This window comes from Coturnix japonica, chromosome 32 (assembly GCF_054131305.1).
Source record: "Coturnix japonica strain WE chromosome 32, WE-NBRP24, whole genome shotgun sequence".
In the NCBI taxonomy this organism is placed as follows: Eukaryota; Metazoa; Chordata; class Aves; order Galliformes; family Phasianidae; genus Coturnix; species Coturnix japonica.
This window is the reverse complement of record NC_140694.1, coordinates 2,366,079-2,392,914: the sequence shown is the minus strand read 5'-3', so window position 1 is coordinate 2,392,914 and position 26,836 is coordinate 2,366,079. Positions and strand designations below refer to the sequence as shown.

Sequence of the window (26,836 nt, the reverse complement as noted above, 5' to 3'; positions counted from 1 at the left end):
AGCACTGCCATAACAAGAGGGCTCCTTCAGAGCAGGCCCAGAGAACTGGAGGCCTCTTTCAAAGCTGGTGTAAGGAATGTACCTCAGGAGCTGCTCCCTGAGAAGACCTCGGGATCTTCTGAGGCTCTTCAGTGTGTGACCGGATCAGATTGAATAGTCCCAAGGAGATCAGTAAGAGACTCGGGGCAGTGCTGTGGTTAAAGGTTTATGGGTTGAGATAAAGAGAAAAGAGGAAAAAAAAAAAAGAAAAAGAAAGAGAGAGAGAGAAGAAAAAGAAGAAAAAGAAGAAGAAAAAAGAGAAAAAGAAAAGGATAATAGTTTTGACAAATGTATTTATACATATATAATATATTTAGTATATTTTCACACATATACAATATATGCATTTGCAAACATATATGAACTAATTCTTATGTTTTTCTGTTTGCAAGTTCAGAACTAGTTGCAGGGGTTTTAACAGCCATAGTATTCACTGTAGGAACTGAAGTGACTGTTGGGCTGTTGCAGGAGTTGGAGCAACTGCAGAGCTCATTGCCAGAGCTGGAATCACCGCAGGACCTGAGATTGAAGTTTTAGCAGCCACTGGGCTCATTGGAGGGGTTGGAGTGACCACAGGGCTGTACCTCCTGTACAATACCACAGTGCACCTCTCGGGAGGAATTTGTTTCATTTTCTTATAGCAATACATGGAACAGCTACAGGACCTGTTGCAGGAGTGACTGCAGAGCTCATTATGAGGGGATGAGTGACAGCGGGATCTGTCCAGAGCATGGAGCAAGCGCAGGACATGTGGCAAAACCTTGGAGCTGCTGCAGGGTCTGTGCCAAGAGTTGCAGAGGCTGCAGCACTGTCAGCATTTCCAGCTCTCTGGATCTGGCACACTGCAGTCATGTGTGTTTCTTGGGGGCTACCAGAGCCACAGCAGACCTGCCCCCAATATTCTACCAGTTTCTCAGGATCCTGCAGTTGCTCAGAGATGAAGTTCCAAAGCCCTGGGGGTGCCCACCGCTCCAGACAGCTGCCCAGACCATCCCACACCCCCTGCCATGCAGAGCCTTCTCACCTTGGGGCAGATCTCTCACTGATATTTCTGAATAACTGTTTAATCTGAAACATAAGCTGAAACACATTAATGACACGTAACAGTGGGAGTGTGCTGGTGTAAGCATCCCATGGATAGTCAAAATTTTCAAGAGCTATTGGAACTAGCTGTCAATCTCCAGGACAAAAAGAAGTGAGAGTGAGTCTGAGGGACTACTGGAAAGTGTCATCCCTTCTCTCCTCCGTAGCAAGACTCCCTGAGGAGTCCAAGTCAAGGGTGTAATTACTAATCTTATCAACAGTATAACTTCCATAACTCAAAGATGACATCAGAGATGAATGTGCACAAAACTTCATTTTGTCAGCTGCCAATTTTATCATGATATAAACCAGAGTCAAACAGCATACCAAAATAAATACCCTAATCCAGCCCCCAGAGCTGGCAAACAGTACAGCAAGGAAAACAAGCAGCAAGCAAGGAGCTGTGCAATGCAGCTTCATGAGAAGACTCAAAAAGCTCCACAAATGGGGAAACAATCAGCATAATGGCCTGCAGTTCTCCAGCTCCCACAAAGACCTGTGTTAACTCACTCAGGACAGATGTGCTGTTATCTCAATCGTTGGAGTCTCACATCGGGCACCAAAATGATGGTGGTTGTTGAATCCAGCATGTGGCTCAGCAGCACACAGTGCTTTGTGCACTGTCCCATTCCCAGTGGGATGGGGAAGAGAATTGGGGAAAAAAAGTACAACTTGTGGGTTGTAACAAAGCAATTTGAAAAAAGAGATAAAAGCAGAGGTGTAATAGTTATCACTATATATCCATTTATATGCAGTAGTAACAACTGATGCACAAGCGCTTGCTCAGCATCACCAGACTGATGCTCAGTTGGGCACTGGGAAGAGAAGAGAGTGAGATAAACTGCCACCCCTTTCAATACAATTTCTGCTTGCTGTCAGGTGCTACAAAATGTCCCTTTGACCACTTCCAGTCAGCTGTGCGCAGTCTGTTCCCTCCCAGCTCCTTGAGCCCTCCACTGACCATGGCCTTGGCTCTGTACAATGCTGCTTAGCAGCAGCTGTAAACATCAGAGTGTTATCACCGTTGTTTTTCTCTTAGAAACAAAAAACTGCACCATAGTAGGCAGCCTGAAGAAAACAATTCCATCCCAGCTGTAACTCAGATACCTGCCTGTCCCCCTCCTCCTCTTGTCCTTCCTGATCAGGAAGCAAGGAACAGAATCTGCTGCTCTCCTCTCTGAGCCATTTCCATCAGTTCTCAGCTGGCTCCTCTGCCATCCCCAGGCAGAGCTCAGTGCACTCTCACAGATGGCAGCAGCCTTTCCTAATTGTTCTTGGCCATCCATCATAAAGAATTGGTATCTGCTCTGCTACAGTTCAGAGGTGGGAACCATCCCACCATGTCTCTGTGAGACAAACAAGACCCTAGGCCCGCAAAGGCACAGAGATTTGGAGTTCGCTGAGTGAATGTTTGCGGTTGTCTCATTAGCGTAAAGACTCTTCAGAAAGCATCCCCTAACAGAAGCATGTTTTGATTTAGCCTGTCTGGGTCTTGCATCTACACTGTGGTACTGGTGTTCAGGGCCTTGCTCAGAAGCAGCAGCCTGCATGAAAGGAAATGCTCTGTGGTTTTCTCTTGAGTTGTCCCGTTTATTTCTCATGCTACCCACACTGGTCTACAGGCAATTTTGGGCAGCAGCAGGTTGGGGTTACCCCCAGAGGGTACACAGTAAGATTTAGGATGGGGTATTGGCAGTAAGACCTTCTCTGAGGAATCCTCCCACAGTCCTATGGAACAACTCAGAGGCTTTCTCTGCAATCTCCAAATCCAACATCATCCCTCAGCCCTTCTCTGTCAGATCCAGTTCCCCTCCCTTCGCCCTTTGGACCTGGTTAAAAGCCCTTTAATCAATCAGTGCAGGAGCATTTCAGATGGGGTCATGGAGGAGGCAGACTGCCATTCTTGGGGTGGCCATTTTCCCAGGAGGGCATGGTGGGAGGGCTTTGTCCCATCTGGTTCCACCAACACTTGCATCCACCCAGCAGAAGGCTGTGCCCTCTGTGTCCCACTTGACCTCTGCATGGAGCTTTCAGTTGGCAGTGACATGGCTGAGAAGCTCTGGGCATGGATTAAGGGACAGGGAAGTAATGTGCCTTCCTAACTTCCTCCCTGCATACCTTAGCAACTTCCTTGTAATCTCCCCAAGTATCCTGTCCCTTCTTCCAGAGGGCGTAGATTCTCTTTTTCTTCCTGAGTCTCAATAGTTTTTCCCAGTTCATCTGCACTGGTCTTCTTCCCCTATGGCTCACCTTATGGCATTCAGGGACAGCCTGATCTCGTGCCTTTAAGATTTCCATCTTGAGGAGTGTCCAGGCTTCCTGGACCCCTTTACCCATAAGGAGCGACTCCCAAGGGACCTGTGCTACAAGTGTCCTGAACAGGTCAAAGTCCGCCCTCTAGAAGTTCAGGATAGTAGTTTTGCTAGTCACCCTTCTGACATCTCCAAGAATAGAGAATTCTACCATTTCATGGTTGCTCTGCCCAAGACAGTCCCCAACCTTCTCAACTCCTACCAGTCCTTCACTGTTAGTGAAGAGCAGGTCTAGCAAGGAACCACACCTGGTAGGACTTCATACCAGCTGCGTAAGGAAGCTGTCTTGCATGCAATCTATAAACCTCTTGGACTGATTCCTCTGCTATTTATTATATTCCCAGCATATATCAGAGAAGTTGTAGTCTCCCAAGAAAATGAGTGCTGGCAATCTTGTGACTTCAGTAAGCTGCTCATAGAATGCCTCACCCATCAATTAGGCGGTCTATAATAAACCTTTAGCAAGATGTCACACTTACAGGCCTTTCCCCTGATCCTTACAAACATGCACTTCATTCTGAAGCCCAAGCTCTTCAACATCAAAACTCTCTTCAATATAAAGGGCCACACCACCACCCTTCCTTCCTCCTCTATCCCTTCTGAAGAGCTTGTAACCATCCATCACAGCACTCCAGTCATGGCAGTGGTCCCACCATGGGTCGGTAATAGCAACTAGGTCATGGTTTTTCGGATGCACAGTTGCTTCCAGCTCCTCCTGCTTGTTGACCAAGCTGCGTGCGTTGGTGTAGACGCACTTCAGCTGAGGCATCTGCCTCTCTCCCAGTTCAAACAGCATTTCCCTAGGCTTATATCTGGTAAGCCCTGTTTTGTCCCCTCCCCCATCGTAGCTAGTTTAAAGCTCTTTCGATAAGCCCCGCTACCGTCTGTGCTAGGATTCACTTCCCCCTTTGAGACAGTTGGGTTCCATTCATGGATAACAGACCATGGGCCAAGTAAACTGCCCTGTGATCAAAGAACTCAAAGTTTCTGGCTCAGTACCAACCTCAGAGACAATTGTTCATTGCTTTGCTTTCCAAGCCTGCTCCGTGTCCCTCACTGCCACTGAAGGTATAGAACAAAAAATCACTTGATCTCCCACTCTGTGAACTAAATGGCCTAAATTCCTGAAATCTCTTTTTATAGTTTGTAGTCTTATCTAAGAAATTTCATCACTGCCCACCTAAACTATGAGTAGTGGAAAATAATCAGTGGACCTAACCAGCATTGGGTGTTTCCTTGTTATGTCCCTGACCTGCAGCCAAGAAGGCAGCAGACTTCCTGACAACTCAGGTCCAGTCTGCAAATGGGGCCCTCTATTCCTCTGAGAAGGGAGTCACCCACCACGACCACCCTTCTTTCTTTCATGGCAGAGGAAGTCACAAGGCTTGGTAGTGACTGCCTTGCATTAGGTTCCCTCCTAGGCAGATCCTCCATTGCCTCCCCATTCTTATCTCCTTCAGATTTCAGAGTGTCAAACCTGTTGCTTATATGGATCAGGGGTCGAGGGCTATGCAGGCATGGGGGGGCTCCTGTGACGTTGAGTTGGGACTCTCTTCCAACCCTCCTCATCAGTCAGGTCTGTCTGACTGTGACAGGGCAGGGAGTCAACCACTTATCTGGGGGTATCTGCCTGGCAGCCTACCCTCGGGGATGCCAGCAAGTCACTCCACCAGCCCATCTCCCGATCACACACCCTGATGGTAAACTGTGAGTAAAACCTTGAGTAAAGAGAGAGTTCACCTAGATAAAAGTATGAGTAGAAACCTGGATTGACGTGAGGGTAAACCCAGAGTAAAACCAGGATCCCATCCATCATCATGCTCAGCCTCTAAGGGGAACATTTTCCAGTGTTGCTGTGTAAAAATATAGGTTCCTCACATCTAACCTATGTCTCCCCTTTTTAATTTAAATCCGTTTCCATTTGTCCTGTTATCAACAGACCATCCCATCCTTATTCTAGCGTTAGGCATCTCATCCTCAGATGGAAACCCTGGGGCTGAATTGGGATCAGTTTTTCAAAGAACCACAGGAGCTACAAGTTCACCTAGCTGAGTTCAGATGTGCACAGTGAGGTGTCTGTGTGTGAGTCCCTCATCTGAATCCTTGGTTTTTATTCCACAGCGACTGCACTGCTCGTACACAGTCTCTCAGTGATGCCCAAGGTGCCTTGGGTGATCCTAGTTTTGTGCCAGTGCTTGTAAACTGTGACAGAAAATCTATGAGATAGACACCTCCTTCTGGAGCATCAGCTGAGGGCCAGAAGGGAGGTATTCTTGGCCATCCTAAATACCACTGCAGCCGCGTGCTTAGGGCACCCAGTGTGTCTTTTGCACCTGATCCCATGGAGTATGTAGTGATATTCAGCTTATCGAAAGGATGAGCTCAGAACAGAAGAGGCAGATTTTCCTCTCTGCTCCATCTGTGGCATAGTCTGGATTTCAAGGCATTGCAAAGCTATGGCACATCTATGTTCTTGCAGTGATGACACTTTAGCATGCTCTGGGCTTGCATTTCAATGGCATCTAATAAATCTAGGGTCATACCTGTTGACAGGAAGCTGGCAAATGTTGTCACATTGTAAGGAAGAGCAAGAAAGATGACACGGGCAACTATGGACCTGTCAGTCTCACTACAGTGCTTGGTAAAATTTTGGAGAAAATGATGGTGGGAGTTATGGAAAAACAACTGAAGGACAGGTCACAGACAACACAAGATACAGAGGGGAAGGTCCTATTTAATTTCAGGTCTTTTTATGATACCTTTATCCATTGAGCTGAACAAGGGAAGGCAGTTGATGTAATCCTTGAGGATTTCAGTAGAGCTTTTGATACTATTTCTCCAGCACCCTTCTGGACAGAAATTCCTGCATACAGCTAGACAGAAACAGAACGTGGTGTATTGTAATACAAGAAGAATTTTACAGAGCAGCAGCCATGGATTGAGATAAGGAGTTCACAGAGCAGCAGCTGCGGAGCAGGATAAACAGCATGAGAACCAAGGACATCTCTAGGAAAAGAATGAATGGCTCGTGGCTTTGAAGGGGGGTTATAGGGTTGTTATTGCAGTAGCTTTCCTCCAATTAGCGTGTGTGATTTTTGGACACCCTTGTCTGTCTCCTTTAAAATCATGGCTTTTCGGGCAATAAATTGACGCAGCTATATGTAACCATATTGGTGTTTGTCTGTTTGTCCCAGCATGCTGACATTTTGCCTTTCAGGTTCACCAGCAGTGGTGGGTGAGCAGTTGGCCAGTAGTTCTGTCCCAAAGGATTATAGTCAGTGGGTTCCATCGGGCTGGTAGATGGTCACTTCCAGAGTTCCCCAGGGTTCCATTTTGGGGCCACTTTCCTTTCATGTTTATGCAGATGACTTGCATGCAGGACTAGAAGATGTTCTGAGCAAGTTTGCTGATAAGACCAGATGAGGAGGTGCTGTTGCCTCCACTGAGGGTGGAGAGGACTTGCAGAGAGATGTGGACAAGTCAGAGAAGTGGGTACCAGTTGGTACTAAGCACCAAGTGCATAATGCATAACAAGAACAAGTGCCTGATTGTGCACCTGGGTATACCTGGACATAAACACTGTCTGTATATTGGACACATGAGAGACGTCTGACTGAAAAGGATTGGGGGTCCTGCTCAACATAAAATTTTAAGTGAGTCAGCAGTGTGCCCAGCCAGCCAAGAAGGCCAACAGTCCCCTAAAGTGCATCAAGCAATTTATTGCCAGCTGGGTGGGAGAAAGGTTTGTCCCTCTTTGCTCTGCACTGCTACAGCCTCACCTGGAGCACTGGGTGCACTTCTGGGCAATGCAGAACATAAAGAACATCAAACTATGGGAGAGTGTGCACAGGAGGGCAATGGAACTGAGAGATCTGAAGTTCAGAGTTTCACTGGGATTGACTGCTTGTTCAGACTGGGCCCTTCTCACACCCCACATCCTGTGATGAGACACAGGGCACATGTGGGATATGAACTTTAACAGCATCCTTGCACCACATGCAAATGCTTTTCCCAGTGCTTCAGTGTTCCACCACCCATTGCTTTCAACGTAGTTTTCAACACCCCATTGTATCTTTTAATTTTACCAGAAGCTGGTGCATGGTAGGGGATATGATAAATCCACTCAATGCCATGAACTTTGGCCCAAGTATTTATTAAGGGAATTTTTGAAATGTGTCCCATTATGAGACTCAGTTCTTTCTGAGGTGTCATGTCTCTATAGGACTTGTTTCTAACAACCCAATATTGTGTTTCTGGCAGTAGCATGGGGTACTGCGTATGTTTCAAGCCACCCAGTGGTTGCTTCCACCATGGTAAGCACAAAACACTTATCACTATGAGATCCTGGCAAGGTGACGTCATTCACATGTCACTCCTCCCCATATTTATACTTTTGCCTTGGCCTTCCCCCCAGAGAGGCTTCATATTCTTGGCTTGTTTAATTATGGCACATGATTCACAGTCATGAATAACCAGTGCAATAGCATCCATAGTTAAGTCCACCCCTCAGTCTCTAGCCCAGTTATATGTTATGTCCATTCCTTGATGGCCTGAGGTCTCATGGAACCATCAAGCTTGAAATAATTCACTCTTGTTCTGCCAGTCCAAGTCTATTTGAGCCACCTCAATTCTGGCAGCTCGACCTACCTGATGGTTGTTTTGTTGTTCTGCAATAGCCCAACTCTTGGGCAAGTGTGCATCCACGTGACACACCTTTACAACCATATCTTTTCTTTGAGCAGTTATGTTTTTCTACAGTTCAGCAGCCCAAATAGGTTTACACATCTGTTGCCAGTTATTTTGTTCCCACTGCTGTAACAACCCCCATAAGGCATTTGCCACCATCCATGAGTCAGTATAAAGATACAGCATTGGCCACCTCTCCCGTTCAGCCACATCTAAGGTCAGCTGGACAGCTTTTACCTCTGCAAACTGACTTGATTCTCCTTTACCTTCAGTGGCCTCTGCAACCTGTCGTGTGGGGCTCCAAACAGCAGCTTTCCATCTCTGATGCTTCCCTACAATATGAAATGATCCATCAGTGAAAAGAGCATATTTCTTTTCATTTTCTGGTAGTTCGATGTATGGTGGGGCCGCTTTAGCACATGACACCTCTTCTCCTGGTGATGTTCCAAACTTTTTATCTTCAGTCCAGTTCATGATCACTTCTAAAATTCCTGGACGATTGAGGTTCCCCATCCGCGCTTGTTGTCTAATCAGTGCAATCCACTTGCTCCAGGTGGCATCGGTAGCATGATGGGTGGAGGGAACCTCCCCTTTCAACATCCGGTTCATCATTGACAGTCGAGGTGCCAGAAAGAGCTGCATTTCAGTACCAGCTACTTCGGAAGCAGCCCGAGCCCCCTTATACGTGGCTAAGATCTCCTTCTCAGTTGGAGTGTAGCACTCTTCAGACCCCTTGTACGCTCAGCTCCAAAGTCCCGGGGGTTGGTCTTGGGTCGCTCTTGAGGCTCTTTGCCACAAACTCCAAGTGGGACCTTTCTCTCCAGCAGCAGTATAGAGGATGTTCTTTACATCCTGTCCAGTCCGTACTGGCCCCAGGTCCACGGCACAGGCTATCTCCTGTTTAATCTGTTCAAAAGCCTGCTGATGCTCTGGGCCCTATGCAAAATCATTCTTCTTCTGCATCACCTGATAAAGGGGGCTTACAATGAGGCTGTAGTTTGGAATATGCATCCTCCAAAAGCCCACTGCACCCAGGAAAGATTGTGTCTCTTTCTTGCTAGTTCGTGGAGACATGGCAGTGATTTTGTCAATCACTGTTGGGATGTGATGACATCCATCCTGCCACTTTATACCTAAGAACTGAATTTCCTGGGCAGGCCCTTTTACTTTGCTTCACTTAATAGCAAAACTGGCTCATAGAAGAATTTGAATTATTTGCTCTCCAGCACAGCAGCACTCAGTGGGGGTGTGACCTCATTCAGGCCACGGTAGTCTACTGTCAGCCTCCATTCTCCACTGGCTTTACGCACTGGCCATATGGAGCTGTTAAAAGGTGAGTGAGTTTTACTGATCACTCCCTGATTCTCCAACTGGCGAATCAAATCATGAATGGGGAGCAAGGAATCCCTGTTGGTGCGATACTGCCGTCTGTGCACTGTCTTTGTAGCAATCGGTACCTGCTGCTCTTTTATTTTTACTCGTAGCAGCCTCACAACAGACGGGTCCTCTGACAGGCCAGGTAAAAATGACAGCTGCTTAATGTTGTCCGTATCTACAACAGCGATTCCAAAGGCCCAGTGATACCCCTTAGTATCCTTGAAATGCCCTCTTCTGAGGTAATCAATACCAAGTATGAACGGAAACCCTGGGCCACTCACATAGGATGTTTTTTCCAGTCTTTGCCAGTGAGGCTTATTTCAGCCTCCAACACAGTCAATTCTTGAGAGATATCCAGAAATATGGATTGATTCTGTCCCTTCATGACTGGAGGGCATTAGGGTGCACTGTGCACCGGTATCCACCAGTGCCTTATATTTTTGTGGTTCTGATGTGCCAGGCCATCAAATCCACACAGTCCAATAAACTCTATTATCCCTTCCACTCCCTTGACTGAGGGCAGGGCCCCTCTATTGGTTACCTGTGATAACTGGAGCAGCCGTACTGGTGGTTGGACTGTTTTGTAGTTCCCTCACCCGTGCTCATAGTACAGGAGTAGGCTGGTCATGCCACTTCCTCATGTCTTCTCTGTGGTCACGTAGGTAACACCACAAGGAAACACGTGGTGCAATTGTACTGTTGTTCCTTGCTCGATCTGGAAAGCGTTTGTGTCTAATAGCTGAGAATTTTAATGATACACATGAAGGCTTTATGATCATTAATTTCTTTACGATCTCTCGCCTTCAACTGAAGCAGCAGCTAGGCCAATTACCAAGTGACACCAAGGAGATGAAGTGGCAAAATGGCGATTTATTGAAACAGACACATCCTTATATAACCTACGCCTTTTTGTCTACACCCACTGTATTACACGTCACTAAGATTCTTCCAGAATATGGGGAAGGGACTGTCACATCACAACAAGCTACCGTCCCAGCTGTCCCAACAGCGAAGCAACCAGGTAACAAGAGATTCATTCTGGTGCCGTGTGTACTCCTTTCTTACGCCTTGGATTTCAGTCATCTTCAGGGGTCGACAAACAGTAATAGAGATTTCCTCCTCATCACTCTCTTCTTCATGCCACTTTTCCTTTTGCCTTTCTCGGTGCTGATCCAAACCTGTCACCTGGATCTTCTGTTGACTCCTCCTCCACTTCTTTTTTCCGTTCTAGACGTGAGGACATCCATTTCCATTTCTTGCCTTCCACAGGGGCAACTGATATTGTTACTGGTGCCTCCTGTGACTGATCAAAATTGACTTGGGGATTTCACTTTTTGGCTTGAACCTCAGCTCGGAAACTCTCTCTTTTCGGAACAGTGTTCTATAGAGCACGGTAAGCACAAGCCAAGCCTCAAATAAGTCGTACCCCCTTGGACATCTCCAGGGATGAACAGGGCATAAACCTCAATGTCTAAAAGCAACAAACCTACAAGCATCATTCCCCATTGGTTCCCCTAGAAACTGTACCAAGAAATTACCAACAAGCCATTTTTGGACTCTTCTAGACCTGTTTTATACCAGCTGTGTGGTATTCACACTTAATGTCTGGCAAGTTGAAGTCACCATAAGGACAAGAGTGCCTGATCCACAGGTACCTCTCAGGTCCTTAAAGAATACATCATCAGTGTCATCATCCCAGGCTGGTGGCCTATGGTAGATGACACTTCACTTCCTCTCCCACAACTGCCCTGCCTGTCACTGATGGTCAGTAACAGTCCATCAGGACACAACAGGCACAGGGCTCTTCCCAACACATTTTGCTAATGCCAATGACACTGCAGCTATGGGACAGAGCCAAGACTTCCAGCTGCTCTACCTACTTCCACCTACTGTGAATTGGTGTATAAACATTTCAAGTGTGCTTCACTGTACCCTATTACTCATGGAAATGTCGGAAGGATCTCAGTAACACACAATCCCTAAAATTCTGGAGACTTCTCCCATGGTTTATCACCAGTGAGCCTGGTTTTATTTCTTTTCACACTTCAAATCATATGCACCCTTCATCCTCCTTCAAAACCAGCGCCATTGCCTCCCCACGCCCAACACAGCCATGTTTTGGTCACCATGGGACATTCTAACGGTCACAACTGCCACAGCTTTCTGATGTCACAAACCACCTCCCTGACAACCGCTATAAATACAGGGACCCTGACAACAGAACATCAGTCTTCAGTAGACTCGCGACTTGGTTGCACGCTTGTGGCCCAAGGAGCAATTCAAAAAGTCCCTTCCCACCTTTTGTGTTGTCCCTCGTGGAGGAGGATGGATCCTCCTCCAGCAAAGAAGCCGCGGCTTCAGGGGAGCAGCAGCAAACCTGAGCCGATGGATGTCGATCCACCTGAGAGCAGCGTCGAGCCCATGGAGGTGGACATCCCTCTGGAAGAGGAACCCATGGAGGTGGATCCACCTCCATCGAGGCAGGGCAGGCACCACAACATCGTGTCTGCCTGGCGACGCTGCTACATCCATCGGCGGCGCACCAGGGGCTCTCCATTTCCATCTTGGCGTTGAAATGGCACCATCCGCCAGAGAGCCCCTGCGCCAGCTGCTGCTCCCTGCCGCCCTTTCTTCCCCGCCCTCCATCCTCAGCCTTCCCCAAGACCTCTCACCTCTTCTTCCCCTAACTCTGAGGAGACGGGAAGGACTGGCACTGCTGTCCTACAAGCTGCTGCGCTGGGACAAGACAAGGAGTCCAACAGATGGCTTTCAGCTTCCTGCAGCCTCCAGCTGAGCCCTGACAAGAGGGCAGGACTGGGACTGGTGTCCTCTCAGCTGCTGCACCACCACAGCACGAGGAGTCCAGCGGACGGCCCCGAGCTCCCTGCGGCCTCCAGGCGCTGGCACAGAAGCTACAGAGGCGGCTGTTCCTTTGGAGAAGCAGAGGACTTGGCTTTGGACGGGAAGAAGGGCTCAAGGGCAGCATGAAGGTCCACCGCAGTTGCTCCACTGGGACTTTTGTTTCAACACTGGGCCACAACCGATTTAAAAGGACAACACAAAATAATAAGAATAAAAACCTGAGCAATTCTTAAAAAAGCAAAACCAGTCTGTGCCTCTCCATGTGGGTACTTGAGGGTCTGCCCAGGCACGGCCTGTGCTCGGTGCTGGGCCCAGAAGGCCCAGGGGGGACAAGGGCGGTGATGATCTCCCGGCACGGCCCCCACCGGGCACGGAGCCGCGGCCTCCGCAGCCTCAATAACCGCCGCAGCCGCCCGGACGCGGCTCCGCATCCAACGTGCGGCCGGGCCTCGGGCTGCAGGGCTGTCCGGCTCTGTCAGCGCCCGACGGCAGCAGCAGGAACCGCTGCGGGAGCTGCACCCAACCCGTGTCCCCGCCCTCGAGGCAGACGCAGCTCCTCCCAGCTGAGGCGCTGAACACGTGCTGACACGTTTCAAAGTGGACAGTAATTAAAAGAAACGTGCTCCATGCCGTAGTTTCTTTCCTTAACACGACCTGTTCATTACAGCAACCCACGAACAGCGGATGGGTTTGACTTCCTAAGCCAGAATCTAAACTATCAATTTCTGCTATAGGACTGAGACCCCCCTACACAAGCACAGAACATCCTGCATTCTCTCCTTCCTCAAAGGAAATTTGGATCTTCAGACATAAGAGGACAAAGCAACATGTCTGTCACCCATTAAGCACTCTTACCTACTTCCTTTATATATATATAATATATATAAAGGTCAGCTGGATATATACATACATACATATATATATGTGTATGTATGTATGTATGTATGTATATATCCAGCTGAGCTTTGAAGTTCATGGGTTGAGCATCCTTAGCAGTGTAGCCATTGAAATAGGCTGCAGTAGCCACATATGCTGCAATGCAAGTACCAACTCAGTAAATGCTGGTTTCTGAGCTGCTGCTGAATCCCAGGCTCTTCTGGGCTATGTGTCCAACAGGTCATTTACAAATCACCTTTGGATAACCGCAAAACCCACAGACAGTAACACCAGAGAGCAGTAAAAAACATGGATATGCAGTAAATATGCAAACAAACCATCAGAGAACAAGTACTGAGGAAAGAACTAGAAACGGAGGAAAGGAAATGTTCAGCCACAGAGTTATTGTGCTTGTGATAATAATCCTCCTATCCAAGATATGACAAATCCAACTTCCTAGGAGATGGCTTTGAGAAGTGAAATAAAGCTGCATTCAGCAGCAGTGGACAGAACACATCTGGTGCTTCTATTATAGGCAGAAATTAATACCCAGGTAGAAATAACCATAAATCAGTCTTACTTAGCTCATGAGCTGAAATACCAGCCTTTACATAAGAATACATCTTTGGCATTTCCAATCTTGTACGTCACTGTGATAAAAAGTCAGCCCTGTCAGTTAATCCTGGTCTGCTAATCAGGCAACCTGAGAAGAGGAGCTCACATCCCATCATTCCACATCTGAAGCAGCAGTGTGATGGAAGCTGCTCTGCTTACAGTGTGCATACAAATCTCTTTCCTACTTTTCCAACCCCTAAGTTTTAAATGGAGTACAGGATAATACTAAAAACATCTTAGGTCTGCTATTCATCAATAGCCAGGACATGAGAAAAGGGAACACTCACGTGTCCTGGCCTTCAATTTCTACCTATATCCAGTAGGAAAAAAATCCTTGAGCAGGAAAGAAATTTTTGGCCCACGGATACAGTAAAGAGGCAGCCATTCTGCTTCACACTTGAAAGCTTCCAACTTACCCTGACACAAAGATTGCTGTGATGTGATATTTCTGTTTCATTTGAATCTCTTGCAAAATGTCAGTCAGTTTGGGAACATCCCGCAGCTGGATCAGATGCAACAGGAATAGAACACCCCAGTCCCAGAGCTATTCAAGAGTTGGATTTCTGCCTCAGCAACTGGAATACCAATAATGACTCCAGGTTCAGCTTGTCAATGGTACTAAGGTGAGGCCCACACAGCCACAAGCATGGTCTATCCCCTCGTATAGAAAAGAACCACTGAGAAAGAACTTGTGCCACAACAGCTGTGTTCAGGAGCACAGAATGACAGAGTAAGCCTGGCTTTATCCAATTTGACACCTGAATATCAGTGCTCACAGAGATCATCTATAGCCAAGCAAAGACAAAGGGAAATTGCTCTCTTTCATTAGTGACAGACTGCTTCTACCTCAAAACTTCCTTTTCCCAGTCCAGAACTGCAGTATTAATCAAATGGGAATAGAAAGGATTTTCTTTGATGAGTACCTCATGCTGATGGCAAACAGCTGAAGCTAAGTAGATGCAACCCTTACACATTAAAGATAGCAGAGCTGTGAGCTTCTCTCTGTTGTGTTTCAGTCTCAGAAGGTGTATTTTTATGAATGAACACCTGCATAGGAAGCAGAGGTGATGCTTGGTTTGTGCCAGCGTCTTGCTGGAGGCTCAGGGCCTTCCCCACTCCCAGCCCTGGCGGAGCAGCCCCCCACTTGCTGCTCCAAGTTCTAAATTTGCCATTGAATTCTAAACATTAAAACAAACCTTGGTATTCCTTCCATGAATGTATCAGCAGTTGTTTAGTTTAGCATTTCTATCTTTGAATTTTTAGCAAACTTCTGCTTTAGTTCATTCTCAATGCTTGCAATAGCAAGGACTGAGTTCTGTATCTGGATGTCATTTTGTCCACTCCAGGCAAGGCTTTTGTCAGCTGATAGTCGTAGCTGATATGCTTATACTGACCTATTTAGAATCTCAAATGGTTATAAAAGATGGGAAGCTTTTCAAAAGGCACTTCCAGAAGTGTTATTCAAAAGTAGAATGGTCCCATTTGTCAGAAATGTACGTTTGCCCTTTAGCACAGACCTGGTGCATATAATTGCTGACAAACTCCTTTCAAACCAGCTGCTCTCTTTGGGTTTCCATTGCCAACACTGAAAACACACTTTGATCTCAGTGCAGAGGGCATCCATTTTGCTTTAAGCTGCTCAAGAAGAAGAGGAAGTTGATCGTCCCTGGCACCAGCAGCCACCACTGGCTTCTCTTCATTGGAACATGCTCTTAACACATCTTCAATCTTGATAGACTTTAATTTGCCGTAAGGAAGAGAAGGGCAGGAATGAAATGCCTGTGCTGAAGGAGCACAGGATGAGCCCTACAGTGTGAACCGCTGTCATGGTTATGAGGTTTCCTTGCTGCTTTCAAACCATTTTGGATTGTGTTTTAGTACAATTGCTGCACATCCTTTTCTTTTTGTCCTAGCGTAGGTAACCTTGGAGATAAATTGTTCGTGAATCAGCAAATAGTTGCATGTGTTCTTAAGATTTTCTGAAGTGAGATATTTACATCCTTAAATAATCCTAAGAGGAAACAGGTGGCTCTTCAATGTACTTGTGGCTTTTTCAATTACATGCTCAGGCTCACAGAACAGGCACTCAGGGGAGGGTGGTTAGTTGCTGTGTAATTGCCCTGCCATGGTAGGTAGTGTTAGAATAGCACTGAAATCTCCCTTACTAAACAGGAATGCATTGGTTTGCTTGTATGCAATTTGTACTATGGTATTGGTCTTGAATAGCTTTGCATTTGAATGCAAGCTGAACACATTTATTTCCATCTACTTTCACAGTTTACTTTGCATCCAGATTATAAGAACTTGTATGCACATTATGCTACAGACTAAAGAATGTAAATGGGGGCTGTTCTGGGATACACTGAGCAACTGAAACAAGAAACAGGTCTCAAGTCCTCGCCTTTCTCCCAAAGCAACAGAAAAACACTGTAGCTTGGATGGGTGCTGTGGAGATGGTACTGAGATCATTACATCAGAAACACGACCAAAGAGATGAAGGAAATCGGGGTTAGGAAGCAATACATTAATTATTTCTTCATCAAAAAGGGCCTTAAGGAGTCCATGCAAACAGGAGGGTAAAAAAGCGTGCACTGGCATTCTGACACAGGTGCTTTTTATGGTCCCTGTACAATGCCTTGGAGATTTCTCTGTCAGTCAAACTAAAGGCATTCGGATTTGCTCGTTATCTAATGCATCCAAATGAGTTTCATGAGGTCTGGAGACTGAAAGCACATTTGTAAATTAGCAGCTACTGACCTGTGATTGGCCTTCAATGAGTGTGATCAATAGAGTGGTCAGTACCAGAGAGGATTAAAGACTGAAATTCTTCGAGCAAGTCCCAGTGAGATCAATCACATCGTGATCAGAAGTCCCCGAACTATTTTACAACAGATTTCCTTTTAAATACAGCTTTTCCTTAGACTTTTTTTTTTTTTTTTGGCCACCTGTTACTCAAGGCCTTTTAACTAAAAACCTGTTGTAAAATGAACAAGCACAACAAGACATGTGCTGTCACACTGCTCCAATCATCCACAACATCCATTCTGTTTCCATGCAAGAGGTTCTGTATGACAACCACTCCTCCTGAAGCAACACGTTTTGAACTGGCATCCTTCTAACCCATCAACACAAACGCTCACACGTTTGTTCATATCTAAGACCCGATATCAGAAAAAGTGACAGAAAAATATAAATGATCCTCTTTTCCAAAACATTACACTTACACAAACATGAAATTTAAATTAGCTCTGCCTCAGGACCACAGATCATTAAGATAATGTCCTCTGTCTCTGTAAAGCATGCTGTAGGAAATGAGCTGGCACTGCAATTTCCGTTCTAATCTTAAATGCCCCAGGCAGAGGTTACTAATTCTAATACATTTCCCAAGACTGAGGTTTATAATTATTATTTTGCTTTTGCTTTCTTTATTTCCATTCAACTATTCATAGCCATATTCTCGGTGTCATCCCAAATTCTTCTTCCCTCTCAATGTTTACAAATGTGTAAATTATTAATTTTCACTCTCTGCCCAGATGTTGGCCAATAGAGGCACAACACGTACATCTAATTACCTCTCCACAACCCACGTCTCTTTCCAGTTCCCTGAGCATTTGGAGTACTATTATTTCTAATCCTTCCAACTTTGCAGCATCTTGAAGATACCTGTGGATTACAACAGCGTGTTCATGAATGCAGCTTCTTCCCTTCGCATCTCTTCATGCTTCAAGCAGAACATGAGATGAGATGGGATGCCCCATCCCTGGAGGCATTCAAGGCCAGGCTGGTTGTGGCTCTGGGCAGCCTGGTCTGGTGGTTGGTGACCCTGCAGATAGCAGGGGGTTGAAACCAGATGGTCATTGTGGTCCTTTTCAACCCAGGCCATTCTATGGTTGTAAGATTCCATGTGCCTCTAAGACCCCTAAGGTCGGTAGGTCCAGCAGTCATTGATGCTGGGAAGCAGGCAGCTACCTGCCTCTTTTTGTCCTCCTTTTGAACTCAGCATCCAAAAATACTGTGAAAAAGAAGTATCTGAAAATGAATTTTAATGCCAAAGTTTGTGCATTATGTGGGGACAATGAGGAAGCATAGACAAATGTCACAAATAAATGATGAGGAAACAAATCTATCAAACAGGCATGGGGGGAGATGGGATGAGAGCTGGGCAGAATGTTTGCAGAACCACTAGAGAAAGGGTCAGATATTTCAAACAGTGCGGACAGAAACAGAGAGCTTGGAAGGTATTTCTGATTGGAAATGGCAGGGAAATTCTAATCTATCCCTTTCAATCACTTCCCAAAACCCTTCTAAAGTTTGTTTATTCAAATGAAGGACTTGGGCCAAAATGTAACCGGAGACATTTACTGCAGCCCAAATCTCAGTTCTAATTCTGAAACAGCAATTACATCTGTGCTGAGATATGCCAGTTTTGCTTTAGAAAGCAGCAAAATACAGGATTCAGAATCCATTTGATTCAATTCAGAAGTTCCCGTGGTACATAAATTAGTTTCACTTCTTTCTCTAATATTCAGCATCAAAATTAAGGGTGCCTCCTATTCTGGGAGCACAAACTGACTGCTGCATGTTTCCTGCTGATCTTACCAAGAACTTCAAGAAACTTTATCCCCACTGAACACCAATGAGCATAAGACTCTGTTTTCTCCCATTTTTATAGTGGCTAATTAGCACGTCGTTGCAAGAGGTTAATAATCTACTGTCTTCCAAGGAGATGTTTGTTTAACAGTCAAAAATCAGCACATGGTTCACATCATTCACTGAAGCAATCAGAACACACTCCAGTCAACACCATTTATCAATGTCAACCCGAGGAGCAATTATATTTCATCCAAGCAAAAATAAACAGGCATCACAGATTGGATGGCACACAAACTACCAGCTGGAAGGCTCTCACCAAGTCCCCACTGACAACCAGTTGTATGCAGGTATTGGTGCTGGCAAGGGAATGGACTTGGTTGGAGTAATTAGAAAACAAAATTAGAACATGCTTGAAGAAGGTAAGTGAAGAACATAAAGCCTGGATGATGAAAAGGAAAAATAACAACATCAACATATATAATTCTGTGCTGTAAAGCCAACATAACCCCACTAATATAAGCTCTCTGGTGGATGCAAGGGGAAGGACTCCGATGTAGGTTATTTTATGAAGCTAACACATGGAATCACAAGCCTATTAAACATTCAGCACTCTTCTCTGCTTAATACCAGCCACAATATGCTTTATTGCCTAATGTTTATCTCAAAGTGGTACCTGGAGAATCCAGTCAAGGTTAATGCACTGACATGCACAGAGCTCCATGAAGTCATAGGGGCTACTGAGTGATTTAGAATATATTAAGAGAAGTCAAACAGAAAAAGCAGGTAAGATACATATGCATTTGTGTACATTCTATTCTTATAAGGAATATAAGCTAACACCACATGTACCTACTGCTTTGAGAGCCTTATGGCTTCCAGCCACTTCTAACCACACTACCTAAATTTCCCCTCTAAGACCTGCTTTCCTTGCTCTTATGTATGAATCTGGTTCTCAATAGCAACAAAACACTCCAAGCAGGAAATTACTAGATATTAATGAATTTCTCAGGTGGTTTAAGCCACTTAATCTTTGGCCTCATGCCTTATAGTAACACCCAAGGCAGACTATAATCACCCTGAAATGCACTGCTTGATGTGTCTTTATTGCTTAATTATCAAGGTGAGATGCTCATATTTAATTAGGCATTTAATCATAAACACACAACTCTAAGCATTACTACCAAAAAAAGTTTACTTAGATAAATAATTTCTATTTTTGTTGTTGATGTTCCATTCTTGCATGATACCGAATTATACTTCGGAGCACAGCTGTTACCTTTGCCAAATGGATCTTGAAGCAGAAACTATACCAAGCTTTGGCTTATAGACATTAATGTTAGGTCAAACTGCAAAGCTGCCATTTAACCTGACTGCATCTCTCTATGCTCACTATAGACATGGGAAATAAATTACTCTCTTCTTTCCTTTAATGTTCTTGAAGAACACTATGTGCTTTACATGCTGTTCTCCAGACAAAACCACCCTAATGATTAATCTTGCCTTCCAGACCTCTGATTGTTCTTAATGCTTTCCCTTGGGCTCTTCCTATTGCTTTCCAGGTCTTACTTTGCAACATCCAATACTGGATTTGATTCTTCAGCTGCAGCCTTATTAATGCCTTATTACAATTGAGAGATAACAATGGTAAGGGGAACTCGGCTCAACAGCTGAAAGTTATGATGGAAAACAAAGTTTGTCCCTGACAGAGGTTAAAAGATTCAGGGTTAGCATGCAAAGATGTGGCTGTCCAGACTGACCTGCTTCTGGGACAACAGGCATCGTTTTTTCATAGGGTAAGAAGGGTGGCAGAGACCATTTCAGCCCATTCCACACACACTTGAACAGATACACACCGTACTGCAAGTTTTCCACAGACTTCAAGTACTGATTGCAGCATCTGAAGCTTGCCTAGAAACAACAGCTGACTGTAAAAGCAACATACAACAAGCCTTGGGAGATTAATTATTCCATTTTTAATAATGCTGTCTTGTCCCCCAAACACCTGCAGGCCACTTCTTCATAGGAGCCTTTTTGCATTACATTTGCAAAAGCAGTCTGAGTACTGCGATCTCTTTAGGATTTGCTGCAGGTACTTCACAAGCCAACAATAGAGGTAGAAGAGATGAAATCTACTACAAGAGCCCAAAAACTTTGCTGTAAGCAACCTGCCATAAAACACAGGCTGCCAGAAATGTCGCCCTTGGTTGATGAGCTTTTGGGGTTTGTCCATTGTGCTTGTTTTCTTCCTTCCTAGATAACAGCTCACTCTCCTGAGAGATCAGATGTATCATTTTAGACTTTGAGGCATGGAACAATTCATGTACTCCACAGTCACATCTGGAAGCTGATAAAATAGGGAGGAAGATAACCAGTATCTCATAGTAATGAGTGAGGGGAAACAACCACGAGCCACATTCCCACCTGCCAGACCATGTAGGAGCGGCTTAAGGAGAGAGGGAATCATTCTCCTCTCCTCTCCCATTTCCTTGAATCCCATCCCCAAACCAGGCGACCAGCTGGAGCTTATTAGAAACGATCTTCCCCATCTACAACATCAAGCTTTCAGATCCAGACAAAATGAACTGAGTTACAGCGTAAAAGAATATTTTAACATCTTTCTTCTCTTCCTGCACTATTTTAAGACCCACATTTAGAACCAGCTTAATGATCTTAACGTTCTCTTCCACCTGAACGATTCAGTGACTCTCAGAGTTCTGGAAAGCTGAAATGCAATACTACAAATAGGGCTGTTACTTTGGAGGCAGTAACTTACCTCAGACCAGCCACTGCAACTCTAATATTTACAGATAAGCATTTTTCTGGTGTTTGATTTTGTTTAGTTTGGGGTTTTTCTTTGCTTGTTTGTTTGGTGTTTTGGTGTTGTTGGGTTTTTTTTGGCTAACTGGATCAAAAGCTCTCATGTTTGTGCTGGAAATATAATCAATCAATGTTTTCTATTTTATTAATCATATGCAAGAGAAGAGTTCCTGGTTTTACATGACACTTCTGCTAGAACTGGAAGCAGTCCCTAAAACCAAATGTATTGCCTGTGCCTCACACAGGAGCCCATGCATCTTTCTGAGCATCCGATATGGCAGACTAATGGCAAAAGCAGATGAGAAAGGCTGCATAAAGACACACACAGCAGAAACACCACCGACCATCAGCATGCTCTGCCACCTGTGCTCTCAGTCTCCAAAGTTCCAGATATCTTTGAGACATGAACATTATCTGTGACACTCCTTGAACAACGTGGGGTTTGCATTTTATCTTATCAGCCTCTTTCCTACCACTGCCCCACTCTTCCCAAACACACAACATGCATCCCTCTTCAATACACAGCAGTGAAGAAACATAACCTTGGGAAACTACTCTTAAGAAGCTTTTCATTCCAAGCACTGCAGTAAGCATGAGAGGGGGGAGGTGTTCTTTGATCGGCTCAAGATAATTCACTTTGCAATGCGGGACCGTAGGACAGCAAGTTTGATATCCTGCAGTTTGACACCTAATCCTTACAGTGCTGCAGGATGTTTGATCTGTTGGGTTTGACCCAGTGGGCATCCTTTGAAACAGTCCTTGAATGAGCTGCATTTTCTCTGAGTTTAGCTTTGTCGTGTTAATAATTACACTTGTGTTTGGATAATGAACTTAGATTTATAAAAGCGCCTTTCTGGCCTGTCAAAGAAGAGTAAAAAGAAGGTCCTGGCAATAAGCAGCCTCCTCCAGGGCACGAGGAAATGCATGAATGTACCATAAAATTAAAAACCAATAATAAGAAATCGACTGAGTCCCCATTCCAGAAGCAGCCCATTTGCTATTATGAAGTCCTCTCACAGACAGAAACTGCTGACTATTTCACACCAACAGGCACTAAGCCTTTTTTCCTCCTCCTAGAAATAAACATATACTCCCCAAACACACCGAGTTGCAGAGCCTACAATTAAGTACTAAAGTTTGTCATTGCAGTGCTACACTCCCATAGCCTGACACCAACTTCTGTCCATCTGGACAGGCACAGCAGTGCACAACATGACCTTGCACATGTGGGTATTCATGTGTTTGAGACCTCCTATTTCTATGTCTTATTTCTTAGAGCAGAACAAAATATTCTAAGTGCTTTTTTTCCCCACCGAAGCACAGCATAGGAAGTGGTGATCTTTCCCTCATTCACTTTATATACTCTATTGGCTTCCTATCTCACAAGAAGTGAAGAAACAATTGACATACAATGCCAACTCAGCAACAGAACCCAGTTTTAAAACTGATACTTCTCCGCAAACAGTCTGAGCAGCCCTGCTACGTTCAGAATTGCTCTTCTGTCTTTAGCAAACCATTCTAAAATCAGGTATTTCATAATGTGAAATACAGATGTCCATCAGATTTGTTATATATCTACAGTTCTCCCACGGAAAAACGCAACACGAGAAGATAAATGTGTAGCTCCTGCTTACGGGAGCACCAGCTGACTGCAAAACTTCCCATCTTTTTAATCATTCTCAGAAAAGCAATGGAAAACTTGTTAAACAGCCTGTGTGCAGCACTGGGCAGCAGAGGGACACCCTGCAGTGCTCCAGCTCCGTTGGGAAGATGCGTCCTACTAATCTAGCTTGACAGAAGGAACCAATCTCATTCTATCTTTCCACTTGTAAATACTCCCACGTACTTCTCACCTAGTGGACGAGGATATTACTTCTCCACCTCTGAAAGCAATAAGAATTCATAAGACAAGAGAAAAGCTGCTGGTGTGATCCAAGGGAAAGGAAATAAGGTCTTCAATTCCAGTAGCTAGAAGTGCAACTAGAGAGAGCACCTAACCATCAGTTAGCATTCACATGAACATCAGACAAAGGGAATCACTATAATGGGCCAGTCTTGGATGACTGCAAGAGCGGAAAGGAAGCAAACAGACTATGCTTTCCATTTATCACACCTTCCTAGCTCAATTAATGCCAAAGGAGAGGTGTTAAATGGACAGAGCAGCTCCTGGGCAAGGTGCATGTGGGGAAACATAAGAGAAATTTTCTCATTTAGAAAAGAAACAGAACCGGTGGATCAAACCACTCATTGCTTCTGCAGGCCCAGCTGGCAGGGACACCACACTAGAGCCAGCAGCACAGTTTAGAGGGCACAGCAATTAAACTGGCATTTTACTGTCAGGTTGTCAAAGCTGTTCTTTTTCTTCTTTTCACTCTTTTATCAATTCAACATCAACAACTTCCCCTGACATTGCGTATGTGGCGCTGCAGGCATGGAAACCTGAGCAACCGGCACAGAGACTAACTATGGCAATTTGAAAATTATCCAAAGGGAAAAAAAATACCTGAAGAGAAAATACATGATGTTCAAGCAGTTGGCTTTTCCTTCCAAACTGTGCTCTGGGCTGACATTCTCCTACAGTGCCAGGCTGGACTCTGTCTTCTGCCCCAGGAGGTATCGGTGCCCAAACTCTGCAGTGCTCCATGGCAGGGATTTGCTGCTGGCTGTGGGATGCAGCCACGGCCTTACATGGATGCACCAAACCGGGAGGCTCTCAAGAAGTCCTAATCATGGTTCCAAATGAAAGACTTCACCCAGAAATGCCTCGTTTTTGCTCTACTCTTCAAAAACAGGATCTTATCACAATGGAACTAGTGGCATAAATAGCAATAAGAGGCTATTGCATAACTTCTCCTTAACTCACAGAAGATAATTAAAGCAAAAAGCACCAACCCCTTCTAACACCCAGTAGTTAAGAACACATCCAAAGAGAGTCATTAGGGATTGCTGAGACAGAATTTCAATGTTCTTTGAACATTTGAACCTGCACTGTTAACACCTCAGGTTCAATGCAAAGGAATTCACTCTGCATTCCACTGAGAAAAATCTCTCACTTTGCCCTGGGAGGTCACTGCATCAAAACCAGAAGGAAACTACATTAGTAACCAATACCAGCTCATCTGCACAGAGTTAACTTTTCCTCTATCTGAAAAGCCATTTAGGGAAAAGTATTCATACTAATCTGGAAGGAATAAAATGTGTGTGTCCCATTAGCACTGTTATTAATACCTGACTGCCCTGATGCAGCACAAGTATGCAGAACAGAAACAGAGACATAAAATGCGAGTATATTGGCATAAAGCATTTTCTGCCTACATACAGTAGCACTACGAGATTAACACTAATAATGCAACTCCCCAATCCCTCTTAGGGCCGAAGGTTGCTAACAACACCCAAGAGCAGCTCTGGGACAAGACCTGCTGCCTTATTCCCAGCTCAGAGAAAGGAGGGCTGCCAGCTGCATCCCCGAACTCTTAGAAGTGTGGGACCCAAGGAAGAAGAGCTGACATCACTTAGGAGAACTGCTGGTGTAGAAATGAGAGGCAGAATTTTGCAGTTGTAATGTACCATGCATCTTTTCATGCATGGGTGGCACCAAAATCAATAGCGAGGTGCCCTGCATGAGGAAACATACAGCAGTTGAAGCATTGCAGCTTATGGGCAAGCTGATAGACTGACAAAAATCCTTTGATTCCTCCTGGGCAGATCTTTGATGTTTATGCCACAGCACGTTCCGTTTGCTGTTTTTACATCTTCAAAGGCATCTAAAAACATTTTCTCTGGCCAAATTTCCCTCTAGCAATTCATTTATAGAGAAATGAAAAAACGAAACGGAACAAAACAGACAATGGGGGTGGTGTGAACAACCAAGTTCCTGCCTGCAAATGAGCGGCATCCAAACACATTTGTACTCATCCTCCAGGAAGGAAAACAAAATGAACACCTTGGTTTCAAAGCTGTAGCCGCCCCTCTGTATCTGAGCACCGCCGGGCTGGTGTGTTATTCGTGCCTGGGTTCTCTGCAGTAATACTCTTTCATTTCAACACTGCTGTCACATAAGAGATCCAACAATATCAAACAGAATTTATAGAAGCATACACTGCTCTTGCCAAAGGCTACAGCTATAAAATCCAGATTCTGCCTGCTTTTTTATTGTTTGTTTAATTTTAAATATATAGGGAGCAATAACAAAGTTTTAGTCCATCTATTCCAACGTTATTAGAACGAGGCACTAAATCAAGAAGTTCAATTAGATTTCTGTTTGAGCAGACTGACGTCTAATCTCATCTGCAGCAATACAGCACAAAGGTAAAAGCATAAAACAATACGAGTCAATAACGGATGGTGCTTTGCTACTCTGCTTGTGCATTGTATTTGAAGGCACTGTGGCATTAGAAGGCTCAGCCATCTTCTAATTAGTCACAATGGGCAGACAGAATATTTGCTTGTTGGCTGGCCATGGTTTTATAAAATATTTACACATCTATCACAGCCTAAACAATATTAAGATTGCTTTCTGTTTGCCCCTTTTCTAGTTCACACTGGGAAAGTTCACTGCTCAAAACATTTTAAAAGCAAACACAAAAACAACCAAAGAAAACCACCCACAAACAGCATTTTTGGTCAGAAATTAATTCCAATCCCCAAATCCAACAACCCCTGAAATGATACCACTCTCTACTTTGAAATGCTGCCCATTGACTTCTGTTGCGCTCCCTTTCCAAGCAATGCATTTTCCTTTCTTACACACACACCTCTTCCACAGCACAGAACCAGCTATTGCACACTATTGACATTTTTTATATCGTAGCTATGAAGAAACCTGAGCATTAATTGCACCTATAATGAGCTGCAGTGGGAAAGGTTAGCTACCTGTTAATGCTCTCTATGCAAACTGCCCTCACAACCATCGAGGCTTTGAGCCTCATGATAGCATTTAAACCTCACTGAAGAGCCAAGAGAACAAAGTCATCTGTTGGCAAATGTTTGGGGGATCTTCTGAGGAAGAATTTCCGCAAATGCAGTTCCTCCAACATATCACAGATCATGAGCTCAGGTGTCACTTACTTATAACCCAGTTTCTGGGTTTTACACAATGAAAGGCAAAATAAAATCTCACAGATGTAACCGATGACCTGAACAAGTAAACTCTCTGACCAGCAGCCCTCAGATGGCATCCAAACAATATCCCTGTGCACAAGAAACAGCGCTGTGTTGATGATGCATTTTATCCTCTGCAGTCTGGGTGTGCCCAGTGGTTTGGTTTGGGCTCTGGGTCTGTATGGGGCAGCATGGGGAGCTCCAGTCACTGTTCTGCAGCTGAATTTAGAACACCAGTAACATTACTGAGGCTATTTAGGTAAAAAATAAGACCCTCATCTCTATTTGATACCACAAATGCCAGAGATCAGCCTTTCCTCATCCTACATACTGTATTCATTGAGGTCTTCACTCCCCATGAAGCACTGGAAGACTCTAACAGCGCCTTTCTGTTATGCAAACACCACTCAGGGATGCTTTTCCCATCTTTTTCTACTGCCCAAACATTTTTGCTGTACTTCAGAATGGTGTATGTT

The 26,836-nt window shown here is 44.8% G+C and overlaps 1 protein-coding gene across 9 annotated transcripts in view; it reads right to left on the bottom strand.

Moving 5' to 3' along the window:
- The window catches only part of LOC146755455 (receptor-type tyrosine-protein phosphatase T-like), a 353,697-nt gene that overhangs the window by 101,218 nt on the left and 225,643 nt on the right, over positions 1-26,836 (bottom strand). Inside the window, exon 13 of one of the 9 annotated variants that reach the window (XM_085525438.1) lies at positions 16-191. The exons of the other annotated variants lie outside the window; for them this stretch is intronic. Within the exon in view, the coding sequence (XP_085381564.1) occupies positions 169-191 (23 nt within the window). The 3' untranslated portion in view covers positions 16-168. Of the gene's footprint in view, positions 1-15; positions 192-26,836 lie in introns of those variants that run through there. 9 annotated transcript variants of the gene reach the window in all.